The sequence below is a fragment of the Arvicola amphibius genome, chromosome 2, assembly GCF_903992535.2.
Source record: "Arvicola amphibius chromosome 2, mArvAmp1.2, whole genome shotgun sequence".
Classification (NCBI taxonomy): domain Eukaryota; kingdom Metazoa; phylum Chordata; class Mammalia; order Rodentia; family Cricetidae; genus Arvicola; species Arvicola amphibius.
The window spans coordinates 134,311,935-134,331,455 of record NC_052048.2 but is presented as its reverse complement, the minus strand read 5'-3'; the positions used below and the strand labels follow the sequence as shown (position 1 = coordinate 134,331,455).

Here is a 19,521-nt window from a genome sequence, read left to right as displayed (position 1 = left end):
ACTTATGGAATAAAAAATCCTCTTCACATAGGAAAAAAAACAAAACAAACAAACAAACAAACAAAAAAGAGTCCCTACTTGATGAGGAGGATGAGAGCAGAAGGGAGCAGGGGGTGACAAGCGACTATTCTGGGACAAACTAGACACAGAATGCACTTTTAGGAATTCATTGCTGTAAAGCCAAGTTAATTATCTGTGAGTCAAAGTAGAACCCTCAATTCAGTCTATTTGGTCTCTATGAAGAATTTAATACCCCGTTCGTATTGGTCTAATGTATTATATATGGTCACTATGTTTATTATCCCAGAGAACTCTTACATACCTGCATTAACATGTAGTAGATTCCAGCCATGCCATGGGCTGCTCCGACATACTGCTTCCTGTGCCACTGATACAGCAGGGGGCAGCGCTCAGTTTTCCTTTCTTCCCTTGACAAAGTCTTTCCTGACTCAATAATAGCAGTGACTACCTGTGGAGACAAGGAGACATTAGAAATCAAAACAACTTACAAGCATCTTCATCCACTCTAATTAACATTAGTGTGTGGGAGAAGACAGAGAAGTTATTTAATTAAAAAAATTAAGCATCCATTATGTAACAATTACTTTTATTTAATAAATTCAGTCAGAGAGAAATCAGAAAGCAATGCTTGAGGGGAAAACATTAAAAAGTCTACTTAGGGAACTGAAGTTCTTAGTATAAAAAGTTGACTAAATTTTATAAAACCTTCCTATTAAAAAACTACCCCAAACTTCTTACTTGCTTCACAGCTGTTAGGTTTTCTCTGAAAGGCAGCAAGTACATCTCTAAGACGGTCCACACACTAGTTTCACTGATGAAGTTGCGGGGTGCTGAGGAACGGGGTCTTCTGTGTTATGGTCTAATGGCTGGAATGACTATATGGCAAAGAACCACTTTGTAAAGTGTTGCGAGTTTTAGACGGGCGTCCATCCAGCCTTCTAGCCAGCCATCTAGGTTGTGCGAATGAGATGTGAGCAGATGTGAGGTGGGCACCTTGTAAGTGGAACCCTGACCAAGGAAGCTGCTTCTTTTCCTTTCCAAGCAGGCTACGGGTGCCAGACTATTTGGTTATGTGGATGGGTACATGCAGAGGACAGCAGAGCATGATGAAATGAACACAGATACCCAGCTAGGATCACCTCCCTCTAACCTCTTGAAGTTGAACTACGTAGTTCCAATGAAACACAACCTAACTAACACAACTCACTGATTTTTTAAAAGATGTTTGAGAAGAAAATTAGCCGTTTCTAAAAGATATTTTATGAGATACTTTAAAAAAAAAAAAAAACTAATCCTACCTAGAAAAAGAGGCCGGGTATTAATACAACTGTATGCTATCAGTTAGCTTTGAGCTTTGGTAGGTCCAGCAGGCCCACAATACCTCTTTAATAGCTGTCTCACCAACAGTGCCGGGGCCGATCTCTGTGTTCAGGTACAGTAGGGCATACAGGTAACCTGCCCGTCCGTACAGCAGCTCATCCGGAAGCTCTGACTCTTGACAGACAACGGTTCTGTGCATCTGTAGAAGTCTAACCAACAAGACAAAGGGTTATCCCAGAAAATGCCTAAAAGTCTCTCAATTATGACCGAAAAGTAAAAAGTTCATAAAACAATCAAAACCTCTCTACTAATTCCTGTTTCAAATAACAAAATTAGGGGCTGGAGAGATGGCTCAGAGGTTAAGAGCACTGACTGTTCTTCCAGAGGTCCTGAGTTCAATTCCCAGCAACTACGTGGTGGCTCATAACCATCTGTAATGAGATCTGATGCCCTCTTCTGGCATGCAGGCATACATGCAGACAGAACACTATATACATAATAAATAAATATATATTCAAATAACAAAATTAAGACCAGAAGTATCTGGGCTGGAGATGTAGGCCAGTGTTAAAAGTGTATGAGGTCCTGGATTCAATCTCCAGCTTTGAGAAAAATTCTTTCAGCCCCAAATGTCCACCTCTCTACTACTCTAAATCATACAGTACAAACAGAGTTCACACTTTAAGAAACAGTATTAAAAGAAAGTGATGTAAAATCCGAGTAAGACAAAGCTGAGATGTAGTTACTGCGTAGGTAAGACTAAGTTGCTCCATCTTTCAACATCAGACGTCCTCACGGGCCAGATACTCTACCAGATCCAAAAAAGGGCCCTTCACACTTCATCATCACCACAACTAAGAGCTAAACATTGACTCCAACTATTTCATGAATGCGAACTCACTTTCATACATTGAAGGCAATCAAAAATTGTTTAGAATGATTATTAAAGTCCCACTGAAATTAAGAGACACTCATGTATGTGTGTATATATATATATAATCCCACCAGTAAGACTAACATATTTCGCTTTTCAGAGAGATCTGTTTGCAATTGTTGATTAGAAAATCAGCTAATTGTTGACCATGTTTGCTCAGTAATTCTGCAACAAAACATTTGGAGACATTTCCAATTTTTCAGACTCACTTTGTGATGCATTCCTGGGACTCACATTCACTTTTGAGTTTGTGGTAGATGACAGCTCCCACAGCAAGGGGCCCAGCATCTCCACACAGGAAAGTGACTCTGCGACCACTCAGATTTCGGAGTGTTCTCTTCACGTAATCCAGGGATCGCAGCAGGTAGGTCTGGTCGCCAGTGACCCGGTACAGCTGCAGGTACAGAAGTGCTATGCCTGGAATGAGCCCCACCCCCAAAAGGACTCATTACTATCTTCCTTTCACCTTCAGGGAGTAATTTTACAGTTAAACAAAACATTTTCTACAAAGACTGTGTATCTTGAAATAGACAACATAAACAATAACAACAAAAATGTAATTTATTTCATAAAACTGAAAACAGCTGAAAACAAAAGACACAAAAATTAAGGTGGAAAAGGCCATGAAATGGTGGAAATTTATAATTCTGTTAACTGGCCCAACACGGTGAGCCATAGACAAGAAGACAGAAGGCTCCAGCCACTCCCAGTTCTGACTCACGCCCGGCTTAGCCTCAGCCCCTCTGAATCTCTGGCTGATGAACTCCTTTTCTGCTTCCCCTCACATCATTTCCTTCCACACTGAGCAACACCCAGATTCTTCACCCAAGTCTTCGCTCACAGAGGACAAGAGCCAGAAGTCCTACTGAGAGCTCTTTGCAGAAGCCCTTAGGAGAATGACTTATTTAGAAAGGTACTCTGACTCCCGAGCTAAGGGACTGTGGGAGAAGGTGCTTACATTTGATCAGTATATGCAGTGGGTCACAATAAACTACATTACAATGTTCAATTAATATGTATTAATAAAAAAGAAGTCATCTAAATAAAAAATGAATCAATATAAAGAAAGCACACTGCATGAGAAAGTGCTGAAATAAATGTGACAGCGACTAGGTCAAATAAAACATTCATTTAAGCTAAAATTGATGTTCTTTAATATTCTAGATTTCATTTTATTTACCTAATAATCTTATTTTTATTCTTTTTATTTTAATTTTTAAATTTCTATAGATATCTAGTTGCTTATTTCTTTAGTAGCTAATTCAGGGTACTTCACATGTTCAAGTTGATCTTAAACATATTTTAAAATTACAATGAATATATACCAATTTAAAAACTAGGGGATAACTCTATCAAAATAGAGACAAGGAGGGCATCTGGGGCCTATATCCGCATTATTCCTAAGAAAGAATTAATTAAAGATGAAGAGACACAGTTCTACCTTTGTCTCACAGCTTTCTATCAATTGTAAGATGGCCACAGATAAGGGAAAAGGGAAAAAATTAGAGCACTCACCTTGCCCAAACAGTAAATGATTCCATTTTACTTTACCGTTTTCTGTGACCTAATTCCTACGGAAAGCATGGCCTCTAAGTGGTGGCTTATAACACCAATTCTTGCAGGTCAACCTCCCCTATTTGGTAATGCTCTTTAAAGGAGTCTATATGCACATTTTCTTGCCTTTTCTTCTCTGCCTAACCCAGCAATATTTTGCCAACTTTTCACTTATAAAAGTTCCTTCTCAGGGTATACCATTCTTTCTAGGAATGCCTCCTTACTTCGGAAGGGATTAGGAAACACTATCTTTTCATGCCTCCATGAAAATATCTCACTGTCGATGACAGACAGCACCTGATGGGAAAGGATATCATAAGCAAGTATAACTAGGAAACAGGCAAGCATAGCTATCCTAACATGACAACACAGACTTCAAACATAGCCTGAAAGGATGAGAAAGTTTTCAAATTCTCAATAAAGAAATAGCCCCAGGTGATATAAAATTTCTAAACACACACAATCAAAACCGGGTGCATACAATATCATAAAACATTTTCTACTAGATGTAAAACTACAGATTAATAATTATAGACCCAACATAATGACAGTAGATGATTTCAATACCCCATTCTCACCAATACACAAGCCATCCAGAAAAAAAACAACAGAGAAACACTGGAATTAAATAGGATAACAAATCAAATGGATCTAACAGAAATCTATAAGACATTTCACCAAAACACTGAAGAATATATATTCTTAGCAGCAGGCCATGGAATGTTTTCCAAAAATGGCCCTGTATTTGAAGACAAGCAATTCCTGATAAATACAGTAAAACTGAAATAACATTCTGTACTCAAACAGACTACAAGGAGGTAAAGCTAGACACCAGCAGCAACAGAAACCACTGAAAGAATAGTCACATACTGAATGATAAATGGATCACTGAAGAAATCAAAAAATAGAAAAATTTTCTAAAACGGAATAAAAATAAAAACAAAGCACACCAAATTCTCTGGGGCAAGGTGAAGGCAGTCCTAAGAGGAAAGTTTATAGTGATAGCTGCCTACATAAAAATGATTTGAGAGATAGGTCCCCAGACACATGCCCCTGCTGGCCTGCTGTGGAATAATCCTTCTGTACACTGTGAAAATGGGTTGCTCTCATTGTTAATAAAAAGCTGACTGGCTGACAGCTAGGAAAGATTTTCAGGTCAGAGAGAATGCTGGGAAAAAGGAAGGTGGAGTTGGAGGAATCTTGAGTCAGACACGGAAGAAGCAACCTGGGAAGTTCATGGATGAGGTAAACGAGCCTCGGGGCAGCACATAGATGAATAGAAATGGGTTAATTTAAGTTATAAGACCTGGCTGGAGATAAAACTAAACTATTGGCCAAGCATTTATAATTAATAATAAGTCTCTGTGTGGTTATCTGGGAGCGACTGCCAGGACATAGAGAAACTCCCCCTTATAACATTCACCAACCTACCTAGCTCTGGCACCTCCTGGAGTCTCACCTGAAAATCCAGGCAGCTACCAAAGACCCATTTCTTTACCTGCTTCCTAGTCACACATCTACAGCATGGCCTGGCACTGATCTTGTATGAATTCTAACCCAGAATTCCAAATAGGACCCCCAGACACATTCTGCTCAACCACCTACCTATCAGCCACCCTACTCACCACAGTACTAGGAACTGTGCGAATATGACCTGGAACTCCAGGTACAAAATCACAGAAACAATTTGCAAACCCACCTACCAAGAATCCCTAGGACCACTAAGCATTCTGAGTCTTTGACCCCAATGAGTCACCAAATCTGGCCTGCACCACAGCCACCTCCACTTATGCCTAACCCCTATGGAGCATCTGCACAATGAACCTGCTATAAATTTCTATGGATCACCAGAGAGAATCTGTAAGCTGACAGAAGTTCTGTGTAGTGGGTTTAATGAGAATGGCTTTCATAGGCTAATGTGTTTAGTAGAATTGTTTGGGAAGGATTAGAACATGTAGTCTTGTTGAGGTAGTGTGTCGCTGGAGGTTTCAAAAGTCCATACCAGGCCCAAACTCACTGTCTCTCTACTACCTGCCTATGGATCAAGATGGAAGTTTTCAACTTCTGCTCTAGGGCCATACCTGGCTGCCTGCCACCATGTTCCCTATGAGGATGACCATGAACTAACCCTATGAAACTATAAGCAAGCCTCCAATTAAATACTTCTTTCTATACGCTGCCTTGGTCATGGTGCATCTTGACAAGAGAACAACTAGGACAGAGGTTGGTACTAGGGACTGGAATATTGCTGTGACAATAGTGACCCTGTTATTGTTTAGAGCAGCAGTTCACAACCTATGGGTCATGACTTGTTTTGGGTATCAAAAAACCCTTTCAGAAGGTTCGAATATCAGATATTTACATTATGATTCATAATGGCAAAATTATAGTGATGATGTAGGAACAATAATAAATTTATGGTTGGGGTCACCACAACACGGGGAATTGTATTAAAGAGTTGCAGTATTAGGAAGCCTGAGAACCAATGGTTGAGAGGAATGTGGAAGACATGGGACTTTGGATTAGGAAAGCAGTTGAACGCTGTAAGTAGGCCTTAATGGGCGATCCTAGCAGGAGCTGAGAAGGTGGTAGTGCTGACAGCAATGTGAGCTTCGGAGGCTCAGCTCAAGAGGTCAGAGGGGAATAATAGCAACCTGGATAGAGACCATGCTTGGGATATTTGCCAGAGTTCAAACTGAAGAGTTGTGGCATAGTATCACTGGCAGAGGGTGGATACAAAGAAAGAGGGAAATGAATGGAATTGTGATGCATAATGTGAAAGACACAAAGAATGAATAAAAAGTTAAAAAAAGTAAGAAAACTTCAAACTGCTGAGAGAGACATATTCATAGATTTGTAGGATTAGTATCATGAAAATGACCATTTCCAAAAAGCTATTTACAGATTCAATACAGTTCCTAGTTCATTCACCACAGAAATAGAAAAAACAATCCTAAAATTCAACTGAAACCACAGAAGACCACAGACAGCCACAACAATCCTGGAGAAAAGAATAATGCTGGAGGGGTGACGGAACATGATGGTGCTGGTCCACAAGCAGACGTGTGGACCAATGAGACAAAATAGAAAGCTTCTCGATCCGGGTTAACAGCACAGACCTGTTTGTACAAATAAAAATATATAGGGTACTTTAAAAATACTTCCATTTAGTGAAAAAATATAATTCTTTCTGGGCCTATGACTTCCCATTCATGGTCTTTTGACCAAGTTTTCAATGGTGTATTGGTTATGTTTTCTTCTAGCAGTTTCAGTGTTTCAGGTCTCACATTAAGGCCTTTGATCCATTCAAAGTTGGTTTTCGTGCAAGATGATAGATACGGGCCTAGTTTCGTTTGCACCACAGTGTTAATGCAGAGACTCCTAACTGATCAAAGTTCCAAGAATAAGTAATTGCCAGTGTTCAGCTTGAGATAGGTTATCCATAGCAAACTCCTCCCTTCCACGTCTGAGGAAACATCACAGAGGAGAGGCTGGAAGAATGTAAGGGCTAAAGAGAGGATGGGGAGAAGGGTTATGAAATGCTGGACGTGGGCTGTTTCATACAGCAACTCACAACAGCTTTGGTTGCCTGCACAAGACCTGTGTATGATTAAAGCAGCCAAAACTCCAGCATAGATGGGAAGAATCACCCTGGGTCACTTTGGCAGATGTGGTGGCTTCTGATAAGACTGTCCTTGCCCTAGAGGATGACCCCAGACCCATACACACATACTCAACATGAATTTGATTCAGGGGGTTATCATTATTATTAATAATATAAAAGAATACACAAAGTTGAGAGGAAGATGGGTTTTGGGTCCTGGAGAGTTGGAAAGAGGTAGTAGGGGTAGATATGATCAAAACACATTGTATAAATGTATTAAATTATCAAAGAGTAAGTAAAAATATTTTTTAAAGCTAAGAAGAAAAGTCTCTAAATTTGTATGTAAATTATGAGCACGTAAATCAGACATCACTGTAATTCCAGAGAACAAGGTCTATCTTCTTTTACAAAACTCATAGAGCTACGAAAATGTTCTGACTACCTGGTAGTGTTAAGTAGCCAGTTAGATACTCTAGACCTGGGGCACATTGGAGCTGACCACTAGATCTAGAACTTGTACAATCTAGATCCTAATCTAGAATTTGTACAATCAAGGTCTAAAACTAATTGCCCGTCAAAAGAATGAGACTTGAGTCATGCCACGAACAGACAGCTATCTAAACCTTGTTCCAGGAGCCCCACACCTAGTAGGATTACTAGCGGACATCCTCATAAAGGACAAAAATAGCTCCCCGGCCTCTTCTCTAATAGTCTGTCTGAATAGACTGGCAATACCCTGAACAGGAAAAGGCCCTCAGAAAGAGCCATCTGTTCTAGAAATAGTATAAATCTGACCTAAAACAGGCCTCACACTGACCACTTTGCTCAGTTTCCCTCAGACCCTTCATTAATTAATGTTACAGCACAGAGTGAGCCCTGTGCCACTACCCACTTCACCCCCTTCACAACGCGTTCAACCTTAATCTGTCATAAGCATTGCTATTCCTTAAACTATACTCTGTGTATCTCATCTGAGCTCCTTCATCACAGATCATGAGAACCAGGAAGAAAAAATCCCTGTGCTAGAACAGCAAAAATGTAAACTTAGTTACGGCAAATTAATTTTGAGACCACCCTTTTTTGGTCCTGAATTATATGACTTTTATTTAAATGATGTAATAAACAAACAAATAAATAAATAAATCATTAAAATAATATATATATAAATAATTTAAATTATTTGGATCAAATTAAACATAACAAACCAGGTAGTCATTTATGAAAAAGACCAGAGACGGCATTTCATCAAAACTTGTCAGAACGGAAAATGTAACAACAAGCCAAAACCAACAAAGTAAATCATGGGTAAGCCTTTTATTGCCACACATTTGCATAGCTGTATATAAGGTATATTGTAAAAATATACTACATATTAAAGATCAAACCTTCAGACAGTATTTCTTCCGAAAGAAGACTACAAAACAGCTCATAACAAAACTGTCTAAGTTTCAAGGGTATAAATGTCACCATTTTAAAAGACAAAATTTCAAAGCTGTGGTGTATATACCATAGTTCCAGAATGGAAAACAGAGGTTACTACTTCACCTGTCCAACCAGTATATGCAGAGCAATCATGAGGGTCCGCTGTCTTCAGTCCCTCTTCCATTTGCTGTAGAAGATCTTTGATTTTGGGCTGGATACGCTTTACGAAGTTAGGAACAATCTAAAAATCAAAGAAAGAAATAAATTTAATTGCATAAGAAGAGAAATTCATGAAAGCAATGGAAAGTTGCACTGGACACAATAGCGAAAATGACCTTATTTGGTTCTCAGGTAGTCAGAGCCTATTCTGACTTTTCAGAATTAATGTTTTAATGAAACAATGCCTTATATCGGTTACCACTCATAAACAGTATCATAAAGAATAATTCACAGAAATCAAAGACAAAGAATAAAAGAAAACAAAAACAGATGATTATTTGACTACACAAACATTTTTGGTCATATGAAAAACATTGAAAAATCTGGTTGATAGTTAATTCACACTGTCAACTTGACTGATTTAGAATCACCTAAGAGAGACACCAATGAGTGTGCCTGTGAGGGCAATTCTAAACAGGTTTAACTGAGAGGAAACCTACCCTATGTGTGGGTGGCACCAACCCAAGAACTAGGTTCCGTAACTAAGTTCAAAAGGGAATCAGCTTAATGCCAGCATTCTTCTCCCTCTGTCTGTGCAATGTGACAAGCATCTCAAACTCTCACTCTCCCAGTGACATGCCTTCCTGCCATGATTTTTTTTTTTTTGTTTTTGTTTTTCGAGACAGGGTTTCTCTGTAGCTTTTTGGAGCCTGTCCTGGAACTAGCTCTTGTAGACCAGGCTGGTCTCGAACTCACAGACCACCTGCCTCTGCCTCCCGGGTGCTGGGATTAAAGGCGTGCACCACCACCGCCCGGCTCCTGCCATGATTCTTAAAGAAAAATAGCAGCCAAAGCACTACAGACATGGTAGCACTTGCCTGTAATCCTGGTGTTTGTGAGGTGGAGACAAAAAAAACAAAGAGTTCAGTGCCAGGTTTAATTGCATAATTTCAAGGCTACCCTGGGCTCTGCCAGGCCCCACCTCACACTGAAAACAAAAAAACAAACAAAAGCTTTCTACTGTCCCACCTGCTCTCAGACTATCCCCTTTTGGTCAGGGACTGCACACCACACACCCTCAAGGTTCTTTCGACCCAAATGCCATTGGACAACCTCAGCAAGGTCTAAGATGTATGCTATGAGCTCACGCGTACACTTGGGGAATCCCAGTGAGACCAGAGATAGTGCACCCACTCACCTATTAATTCCCACTACCCTCACATACCATTAGATCAAGCCCATGAGACCAGAAATGCTTTCCTGCAGCCTGAGTCTCCCCAGTCCATACACCCTTGAAACAGCCCCATAAGAAGAAAACCTGTCCCCTGGCTCACACTGACTGGTGCCCCTTGAACTATACTATAGCCACCTATCTACAAGTAAACACCCAACAATTTCTCTACAACATAATTTCACATAGTACCTAACCATGCCAAAAGAAGCTAAGTCCACAAAGAACACAAAGCACTAACACACACTGAATACAGAAGTGCAGGAACTCATTCAGAAAGGTAAGACGAACCCACATGCAGTTCCAAATAGAAGCACCTCACAGAAAAAGTTTGAACCCCAGAGACAGAGCAGAGCCAAAATCATATCAGGAGTAAAGACCAGAAATGGAGCAACACATGGACATTGGTCCGGAACAGTCCTTAGAAAAAGAGAATATAAGTATGAGACCATCCATCACAGAGGAACTCCTGGCAGTGAGTAAATACTTCTAGGAAGTAGAAAAAGAATGTGCTGGATGTCATGCATTCAGGGGTCCTAATGCTGGAGTCAGTAAGTTACCCTAGGGGAAGGTCTAGTAATGCAGTGTGGTACCTTGAACACAGTCTGAACATGGAAAATGACAGTTCAACTATACCGCAGCCTAGTCCTCATCACAAACACACCCACCTAAAAGAGGAAATGAGACCTAACAAATAGCAACCAACTAACAAATTCCTGAGGACAAAAAAATTGCAAAACAAGTACAAAAAGACAGCCACTAAGAAGACACCAGAAGACGGATAGATCCCCTGTGCTAGGGAAGACACCAGAGGGTGGATAGATCCCCTGTGCTCAGGGATAGGTAGAATTAATCTAGTAATTCAATCCAGTCTCCATAAAAATTCCAAGGTATTTTTTCATAGAAACTTAAAAAATAATTTTCAACTTCATATGAAAACATAAAAATGCAGGTCAGCTAAAACAATCCTGAATAATAAAGGAACTGCTGGAAGTATTGCCATCCCTGACTTCAAATGTTACTGTGGAGATATAGTAATAAAAACAGCACGGTACTGATATAAAAACAGACATGAGGTTTGATAAAGAAGGCAGAAGTAAACACTGGGGAAAAAGAAGACAATATCTTCAACAAATGTTGCTTGTCAAACAGAATACCTACATGCATAAATATACAAATGAATTTCTACTGCTCACCCTGCACAAAACTCAACTTCAGATGGAGCAGAGATCTCAACGTAAGGCAAGATACACTGAACCTGGTAGAAGAGAAAGTGGGGAAAAGTCTTGAACTCATTGGCACAGGAAAGGGCTTTCTGAACAGGACACCAACATCACCGGCACTAATAATAACAACTAATAAATGGTACTTCATAAAGTTGAAAAGCTTCTACACAGCATTTGGACAATGCAGCAGCTTAAAGAATGGGAAAATAACTTTAGCAATTATTCATTTAATAGGTTAGTATCTAAACTATATAGAAAAAAGTGAACATCAAGAAAACAACTGAATTTAAAAACGAGATACTCAACTAACCAGAGGGTTCTCCAAAGATGAGACACAAATGACTTAAAAACATTTAAATGTTCAACATCCTTAACCACTAGGGAAATGCAAATCAAAAATACATGTTACACCAGTCAGAATGGCCAAAATCAATATGCAAATGATAGCACATGCCAATGAGAATGCAAGGAAAACATAACACTTATTCAAAACAATCATGAGCAAGAAGAACAATGCTGGAGGGATTATCATTCCAGATACAGAATTACGGAACTATAGTAGTAAAAATACCATGATATTGCAGAAAAACCAACATGTTGATCAATAGAACAAAATAGTACTTGGGTACACATAACTACAGTCATCTGATAGTTGACAAACTTGCTAAAAGCATACACTGGAGAAAAGATAACATCTGCCAAAACTGGGGCTGGGAAGACTGTATGTCCACAAGTAGAAAAATGAAATTAGGCCCTACCTATCACCATGCACAAACCAAACTCCAAATGGATCAAAGACTTCGCTGTGAAACCTGAAAGACTTAACCTCTAGGCAAGAAACAAACACACAAGCATACACACAAACAAAGAAACACCACAAGCAGCACTTACAGGACAGAGGTGCAGGAGAGGACTTGTGCAGAGGACTCCACCTGCCGAGGAATCAAGGCTGACAACTGACAAGAGGAACCTCATAGAACCAAAAAGCTTCTGGGCTCTTTAGGAAACAAGCAAGCAAGCAAAAATTAAGCTTACAAAGTGTGCGAGACCCTTTGCCAGCTATACATCTGACAAACGGTTAATATCAGCAATGTACAAAGAACTCTAAATTCAAAGAGAAAAATAAACAATTGAAAAATGGGCTATGGATCTGAACAAAGTTCTCAGAAGAATAAGTAAAAACTGCTAAGAAATATCTTTAACATGTTCATTGTTCTTAGCAGTTATGGAAATGTACATCAAGACAACCAAGAGATTTCATCTTACCCTAGGCAGTATGGTTAACACCAACAAAACCACCTACATCAAACGCTGGAGAGGGGGCAGGGAAACAGGAACCCTCAGCCACTGCTGGTGGGAGTGCAAACTGATGCAGCCAGTCTGGAAATAAGTGTGGAAAAATCTCAGAAAGCTAAAAATAAATCTCCCATATGACCCAGTTATGCCACTTCTTGGCATATGCCCCGAGGACTCAGCACCCTATTCTACAGATAGTGTGCTTAGCCATGTTCATTGCCACTATACTTAAAATAGCTAAGGAATGAAAAGAAACCAAATGGCCTTAATGAATGGACAATAAAAATGGTCTATATACACAATGGAATACTATTCAGCTATAAATAAAAATGGCATTGTGACATTTGCAGATAAGTGGCTAGAACTAGAAAATATTAGTTAGTCAGCTAACTCAGACCCACATGGATAAATATTCCATGTTTTTTTTTCTCATCTTTGGATCCCAGCTCCAAATATCTAGATGCATTGTCTAAGTTAGGGTTTCTATGACTGTAATAAAACAGCGTGACACAGTCAGAAACACTACCACATCAGAGTCCATCACAGAAAGAAGCCTAGCAGGAGCCCAAACAGGGCAGGAAACTATAGGTAGGAATTGACACAGAGACTATGGACGAGTGATGCTTAGTGGCTTGTTCCTCATGGCTTGATCATTCCAATAACTCTATGACCAGCTAGCTACTCAGGGATGGCACCATGCACTTGGGCTGAGTCCTCCCATATGAAAATTCACTATAACCTTTGTATAGGTTAAGAAAAGCTGGCTAGAAACAAACCAAGCTAAGGCCAGCTTGGGATATAGGAAGGGTGGATATGGGAGCATGGAAGCATATATCTTAATTAAGGAAGCAATATTAGGGTTGTCAAGAGACTTGACTCTAGAGGGGTTCCCAGGTATCCATGGAGATGCCCCCAGCTAGTTCCTTGGGCAGCTGAGGAGAGGGAGCCGGAAAAGGCCAGATCCTATAACCATACTCATGAATATCTCACATATCACCATAGAACCTTCACCTGGCGATGGATGGAGATAGAGACAGAGCCCCACATTGGAGCACCGGACTGAGCTCCTAAAGTCCTGATGAGGAGCAGAAAGAGGGAGAACATGAGAAAAAAAGTCAGTACCGTGAGGGGTGCGTTCACCCACTGAGATGGTGGGACAGAACTAACGGGAGATCACCAAGATCAGTTGGAATGGGACTGATGGAACATGCGACCAAACCGGACTCTTTGAATATGGCTAATGGTGGAGGCTGACTGAGAAACCAAGGACAATGGCGATGGGCTTAGACTCTACGGCATGGACGGGCTCACTGTGAGCCTTGTCAGTTTGGTTGAGCACCTTCCTGGACCTGGGGGGAGGGAGGGTTGGAAGGACCTTGGACTTAACATAGTGTAGGGAACCCTGATGGCTCTTTGGCCTGGAGAGGGAAGGAGTGAGGGTATGGGTGGAGGGAGGGGAAGGAAGGGGGAAGAGGAGGGGAGAAGATAGAAATTTTTTAAATATTAAGTAAAATAAATAATAAAAAAAGAAAAAAAGAAAGAATAAGACTATGTGTGATTCATTTGGGAGCTTGGTGGCAGGCCCCAGGAGTAAAGAAAAAAGAGTAAAAAGTAAAAAGAATAAAACAACCAAGTACATGTGTCCACTTCTCCTTTCATTTCTAGGGCCCTGTATGGTGCAGACCCAAACGGGGGCTGTGCATGCTGCCTCAGTTTCCATGAATTTATATGTGTGCTACCCATGTTGTATCTAAAAGGCCTTGATTTCTTGGTGTCCTCCAACCCCTCTGGCTCTTACACTCTTTCCATTTCCTCTTCCGTGAAGTTCCCATGAGTCCCAAGGGGTGGGATTTGATGGGGGAGAGCCCTAAAACATCTCTCACTCTCTGCATGTTGTCTGTCTGTGGGTTTCTGTATTTGTTCCATCTGCTGCAGGAGGAGGATTCTCTAATGGCTAAGCAAGGAACAGATCTATGAGTATGGCAGAATGCCATTATTTGTTTTCTTGATGTCCATTTTTTAATCTCTTTATACCTTTTTAGATACTTAGCCCCCTATTTGACGTGTATTTAGAAAATCTTTTTCCCATTCTGTAGCTTGCCATTTTGTCTAAAAGATGATGTCCTTTATTATAAAGTAGCTTTTCAATTTCATGAGATGCTGTCTATTAATTGCTATTCTTAGTGTTTGTACTATTGATGTCCTTCTGTTCAGAAAGTCCTTTCCTGTGCCAGTGAGTTCAAGACTATTCACAACTTTCTCTTCTATCAGATTCAGTATAGTTGGCTTTATGTTGAGATCTTCGATCCATCTGGACTTGAGTTCTGTACAGGGTGAGAAGTATGGATCTATTTGCATTCTTCTACATGCTGCCATCCAGTTTGACCAGCACCATTTGCTGAATAGTCTTGTCTTTTTTCTAGTGTGTATTCTGGCTCTTTCATTAGACCTCAGGTGTCCATGGGTATGTGGACTTTAATTCCAGTGATCTACATTGTCTGTTTTTATGGAAATACTGTGCTGGTGTTTTTTTTTTTTTTTTTTTTTTTTTTTACTATAGCTCCACAGTACAATTTGAGATCAGGGATGGCAACACCTGGGGCAGTTCTTTTATTACTCGGGATTGTTCTAGCTGTCCTATTTGTTTGCTGTTGTTGTTGGTTTTGAGGGTTTTTTGTTTTGTTTCTATATTTACATATGAAGCTGAAAAATATCCTTTAAAGTTCTGTGAAGAATTGTGTTGGAATTTTGTTGGGGACTGCACTGAGTCCATAGTAGTATGACCATTTTTACTATATTAATCCTATCATTCTATATGTATAAGAGATCTTTCCATCTTCTGATATTGTCTTCAACGTCTTAAGGTTTAGAAATGCCAGTTTTTCACTTGTTTTGTTAGAGTTACCCCAAGAAATACATTTTTGAAGCTTTTGTAAAAGGTGGCTTCCCTGATTTCTTTATTAGTTCATTTGTCCTTGGTATATAGGAAGGCTACTGATTTTGTGTATTAATTTTCTATCCTGTTACCTTGCTAAATGTGTTTATCAGCTGCAGAAGTTTCCTGGTGGACGATTTAGGATCACTATGTATACTATCGAATCATCTGCAAAACAGATACTTTGACTTCTTCCCTGACTATCTGGATCCCCTTTATCTCCTTCAGTTGTTTCATTGTTCTAGGCAAGACATCAAGTACTATACTGAGTAGATACGGAGAAAGTGGACAGCCTAGTCTTGTTCCTGACTTTAATGGAAATGCTTAGAGTTCCTCTACATTTATTTTGATGTTGGCTATGGATATGTGCTTTCTGTAAATTGCCTTTATTATGTTAGGGTATATCCCTTGTGTCCCTAGGACTTTACTAAAAATATTTTTAGAATTTTTTTATCTTTTTCTTACTTGATGGTTCCTTTTCTTCATTATTTTTCTTTAGAACAGTTATAAAACATTTTTCTTAATAATCATATTTAAACAAAAACTAAGGAAGTTTATAATAACCTCTTAAATATCCAATAGCTTTAAAATGTAGATACAATTTGTTGGCAGAGGTATGGGTTTTTTAAAGTAAATTTAAATTATATGCTAAAGAGTTAGGTCATATTATAATGGCCAAGTAGAAACTGTTCTTGTTTTCAAATTCAATGATGATGTGGGAGGTGATGTGTGCTGTAATATGTTTTATTGCCACTGGTTAATAAAGAAACTGCTGTCAGCTTAACAGAGTAAAGCAGGCAGGAAATCCAAACAGATATAAATATATATAGAGAGAGTAGCAGAGACAAGGAGACACCATGTAGCAGCCAAAGGGGAAAGATGTCAGCTGCCAGTCAGAACCTTACCGGTAAACCACGAGCCTTGTGATAAAATAAAAAAATAATAAGAATGGGCTAATTTAAGATGTAAGAATTAGTTCATAAGAAGCCTAAGCTAGTAGGTCAAGCAGTGTTTTAGTTAATACAGTTTCTGTGTGATCATTTCAGATCTGGACGGCAGGGAATGAACGAGCAGCCTCCGCCAACACAATGGCCTTTTATTTGAGTCCACAGTTTGACCAAAAAGCAGAACCAAAGTCATGCATATGTGTATCTTACTTACTTTTGGGTTTTCTGTTTATGTAAGCTGCCATCCCAAATATATGCAACAGAAAAGTAATATTTTTATGTAATGAGGCACATTAGAATGACCTTTATAAGATATCAAACAGGTGTAAAATCACCTTTTTCTCTTTAATGTTTTAGAATTGTATCTAGTGCTGCTTGCCAAATACAAGGATCTTATAAAACTTATTCTTCAAAAGAGGAAGTAACAGTAAAAAAAATGCACTAAAATGCTTATAATTCACATACATATGATAACACAAATATATAGACATATATATAGACATATCTTAATACATAGTACTCAAGAGCCTTTAAAATTTGTAATTATCAAAAATAAAAAAAAAATTGTAATTATCAAAAAATGATTTTGTTACTCGGTTCTTTCTTAGGATACAAGATGACAAAGACAGTTACCATGAAGGTACCCAGCTAGCTCAATTGGTAGTGCATGGGACTCTCAACACACTTAGAATGTACTTTTTAATAAAGCAAAGCATCTGGATGTGGTGGCACATGCCTTTAATCATGGTGCTAACAATATTCAGGGGGCAGGTAGAGTTCCGTGAGTTCCAAGTCAGTCAAAACTACACAGTGAGACCTTCTCACCAGAATGAAGTAAAACAAAGTAGAGATTTCATATTATCTTATTTCTAAAACATAAGAAAGCTTGTGGGGGAAAAGGATCCGAGCTGAAGCTTGTTGTCATAATCAGCTTTAACTGGCAATTTGACCTGGTCTAGCATCAGCAGAGAAGGGAGTCTCTCACTTGAAAGATACCCAGATTATGTCTGCAGAGGGTTATCTTGACAGTTAACAGATGCAGAAGTGCCTAGCCTACTGTGGGCAGCACCATTCCCTGGGCACGTTTTAAAGTTGGCCAAGCATGAGCCTGAGAACAAGCTAACAAGTTACTGCCTCAAGCTCCTGCTGGAGCCTTTACTTCTTTCAATGATGGACTGTGACAAATCACCAAACAAGAATGATTTCAGAAGGCTGGAGGAAATGGAATGCTCAGACACTAAACGGCTTTCAAAGAAAGCCAACAAAATGGATTTCTTCAATGGAACATTTTGAAGGCAAACCAAAGGGTATCCAATGAGATCCCACACTACCTCACAATTAACATATGGACCACCAACCAAACAAGGGAACGCTGAGCTCCATGCAGAACTCACCAGTACCCAACAGAGGAGGCATGCCAGATGTTGGTCCCTGACACTAAGCCCAGTAACTCCTCCACTGAAAATGGATTGTCCTTAGGACCCCACATTTGGGAATCATAACTACTGATTCAGAACCAAAGTTCTCACCTCAAAGGGAATAGGAGAGCATTTATTCTGCTGCCAAATGTGAGTGACCAGGAACATGGATTCAGGTCCCCCCAAACACCATGTCCCACTGTGAAAATAGTTACATGAGATTTTTATGAGATTTTTATGGGGTATACAATGAAGGAAGTTATAAACCAAAGCAGTTACAAATGCATTAGTGGGAGCCATAGGTGGGCAGCTTAGCAAAAACGGGGAAAACCATATCAAGTTCAGGTGCTGTTGACAGTCTCAGCTTTTGAACTGGTGAAAGTTACTGTGAGGTTTTGATAGTCACTGGTTATTATTAGGTCAGATACAGATGGGAACTGTAAGTAGCTTTCAAAGGGAGTGAAAATAGGCCAAGACAATTTGTCTCCTGTCTGCAACATCTTAATTCTTCAAAATCTTGAAATTCAATCATTTCGTTTGGCCTGATAGAATCTTTAACATTGGTGCAGCTTTTCTCTCTAGGTGCAGTTAGTTTGCCCCCTCCAGCACCAAATACACATTTCTTTTCCTTTTTTCCCCTTCTTGGAGCTTCAGTTCATACCATGGTGTCAAGTGCAAAACTGTGGATCTGCATTCAGAGGGCACAGGTTCCCCAACTCAGTGTCTCAGGGTGAAGGACTGTATGAGAGGCACATGGCTAGAAATGAGACAGATGAGGGGGGCTGAAGATGGCACCTCCAGCTTTTAAGAGCTGCCTAGGCACTTCTGCCTGAGGGCTTGTCCGCAGGTGCATGGCCCTGGAACCCGGAAGCACCAGCCATATTGTGATGGAATCATTACAGCTGCAACCCTACTCAACAATACCATGATGGTATCAAAAGGACAGAGGTGGAATGGACATATAGACTTTGGTGGTTCTTAAGCATACAAATCACCCCAGTCATGTTCTTGAAAAATATTTAAGATAATATTTTTTCCTATGTGCCTCACAAGAATAATTAAGGAGATCACAGTTTCTTAGGTTTGGGGTGAGAGCTGCATTCCTAAAAGGCATCCAGTTAGTGCTGATGCCCTTGACACACAACTCTCACTCTGACAAGGATTATAGATGATACCCCTCCATCCAGAACCCCACACCCACACACTACTCTTGTTCACTTTATACTTCTATTTATCTGTTTTAAGATATGGAATCTCATTTAAGTTTCTCATGCTTGGATTCTAACTCCTGAGCTCAAGTCTGCTTCAGCCACTTGGGTACTTAGAGGCTCACATACCCAACTGAGCATTTGGAATAAATTACATTCTCTTGGCAATTGAGAAGTACTGATTTCCTCATATTTTGTTTTGTTTTGGTTTGGTTTGGTTTGGTTTTTTTGACACAGGATTTCTCT

The 19,521-nt window shown here is 39.7% G+C and overlaps 1 protein-coding gene across 1 annotated transcript in view; it reads right to left on the bottom strand.

Annotated features, from left to right (window-relative positions):
* The window catches only part of Lancl2 (LanC like 2), a 48,328-nt gene that overhangs the window by 18,900 nt on the left and 9,907 nt on the right, over positions 1–19,521 (bottom strand). Inside the window, exons 2-5 of the mRNA XM_038319145.1 lie at positions 8,979–9,096; positions 2,485–2,692; positions 1,403–1,550; positions 323–469 (exon numbers count right to left, since the gene is read on the bottom strand). Of these exons, the coding sequence (XP_038175073.1) occupies positions 323–469; positions 1,403–1,550; positions 2,485–2,692; positions 8,979–9,096 (621 nt within the window). The remainder of the gene's footprint in view (positions 1–322; positions 470–1,402; positions 1,551–2,484; positions 2,693–8,978; positions 9,097–19,521) is intronic.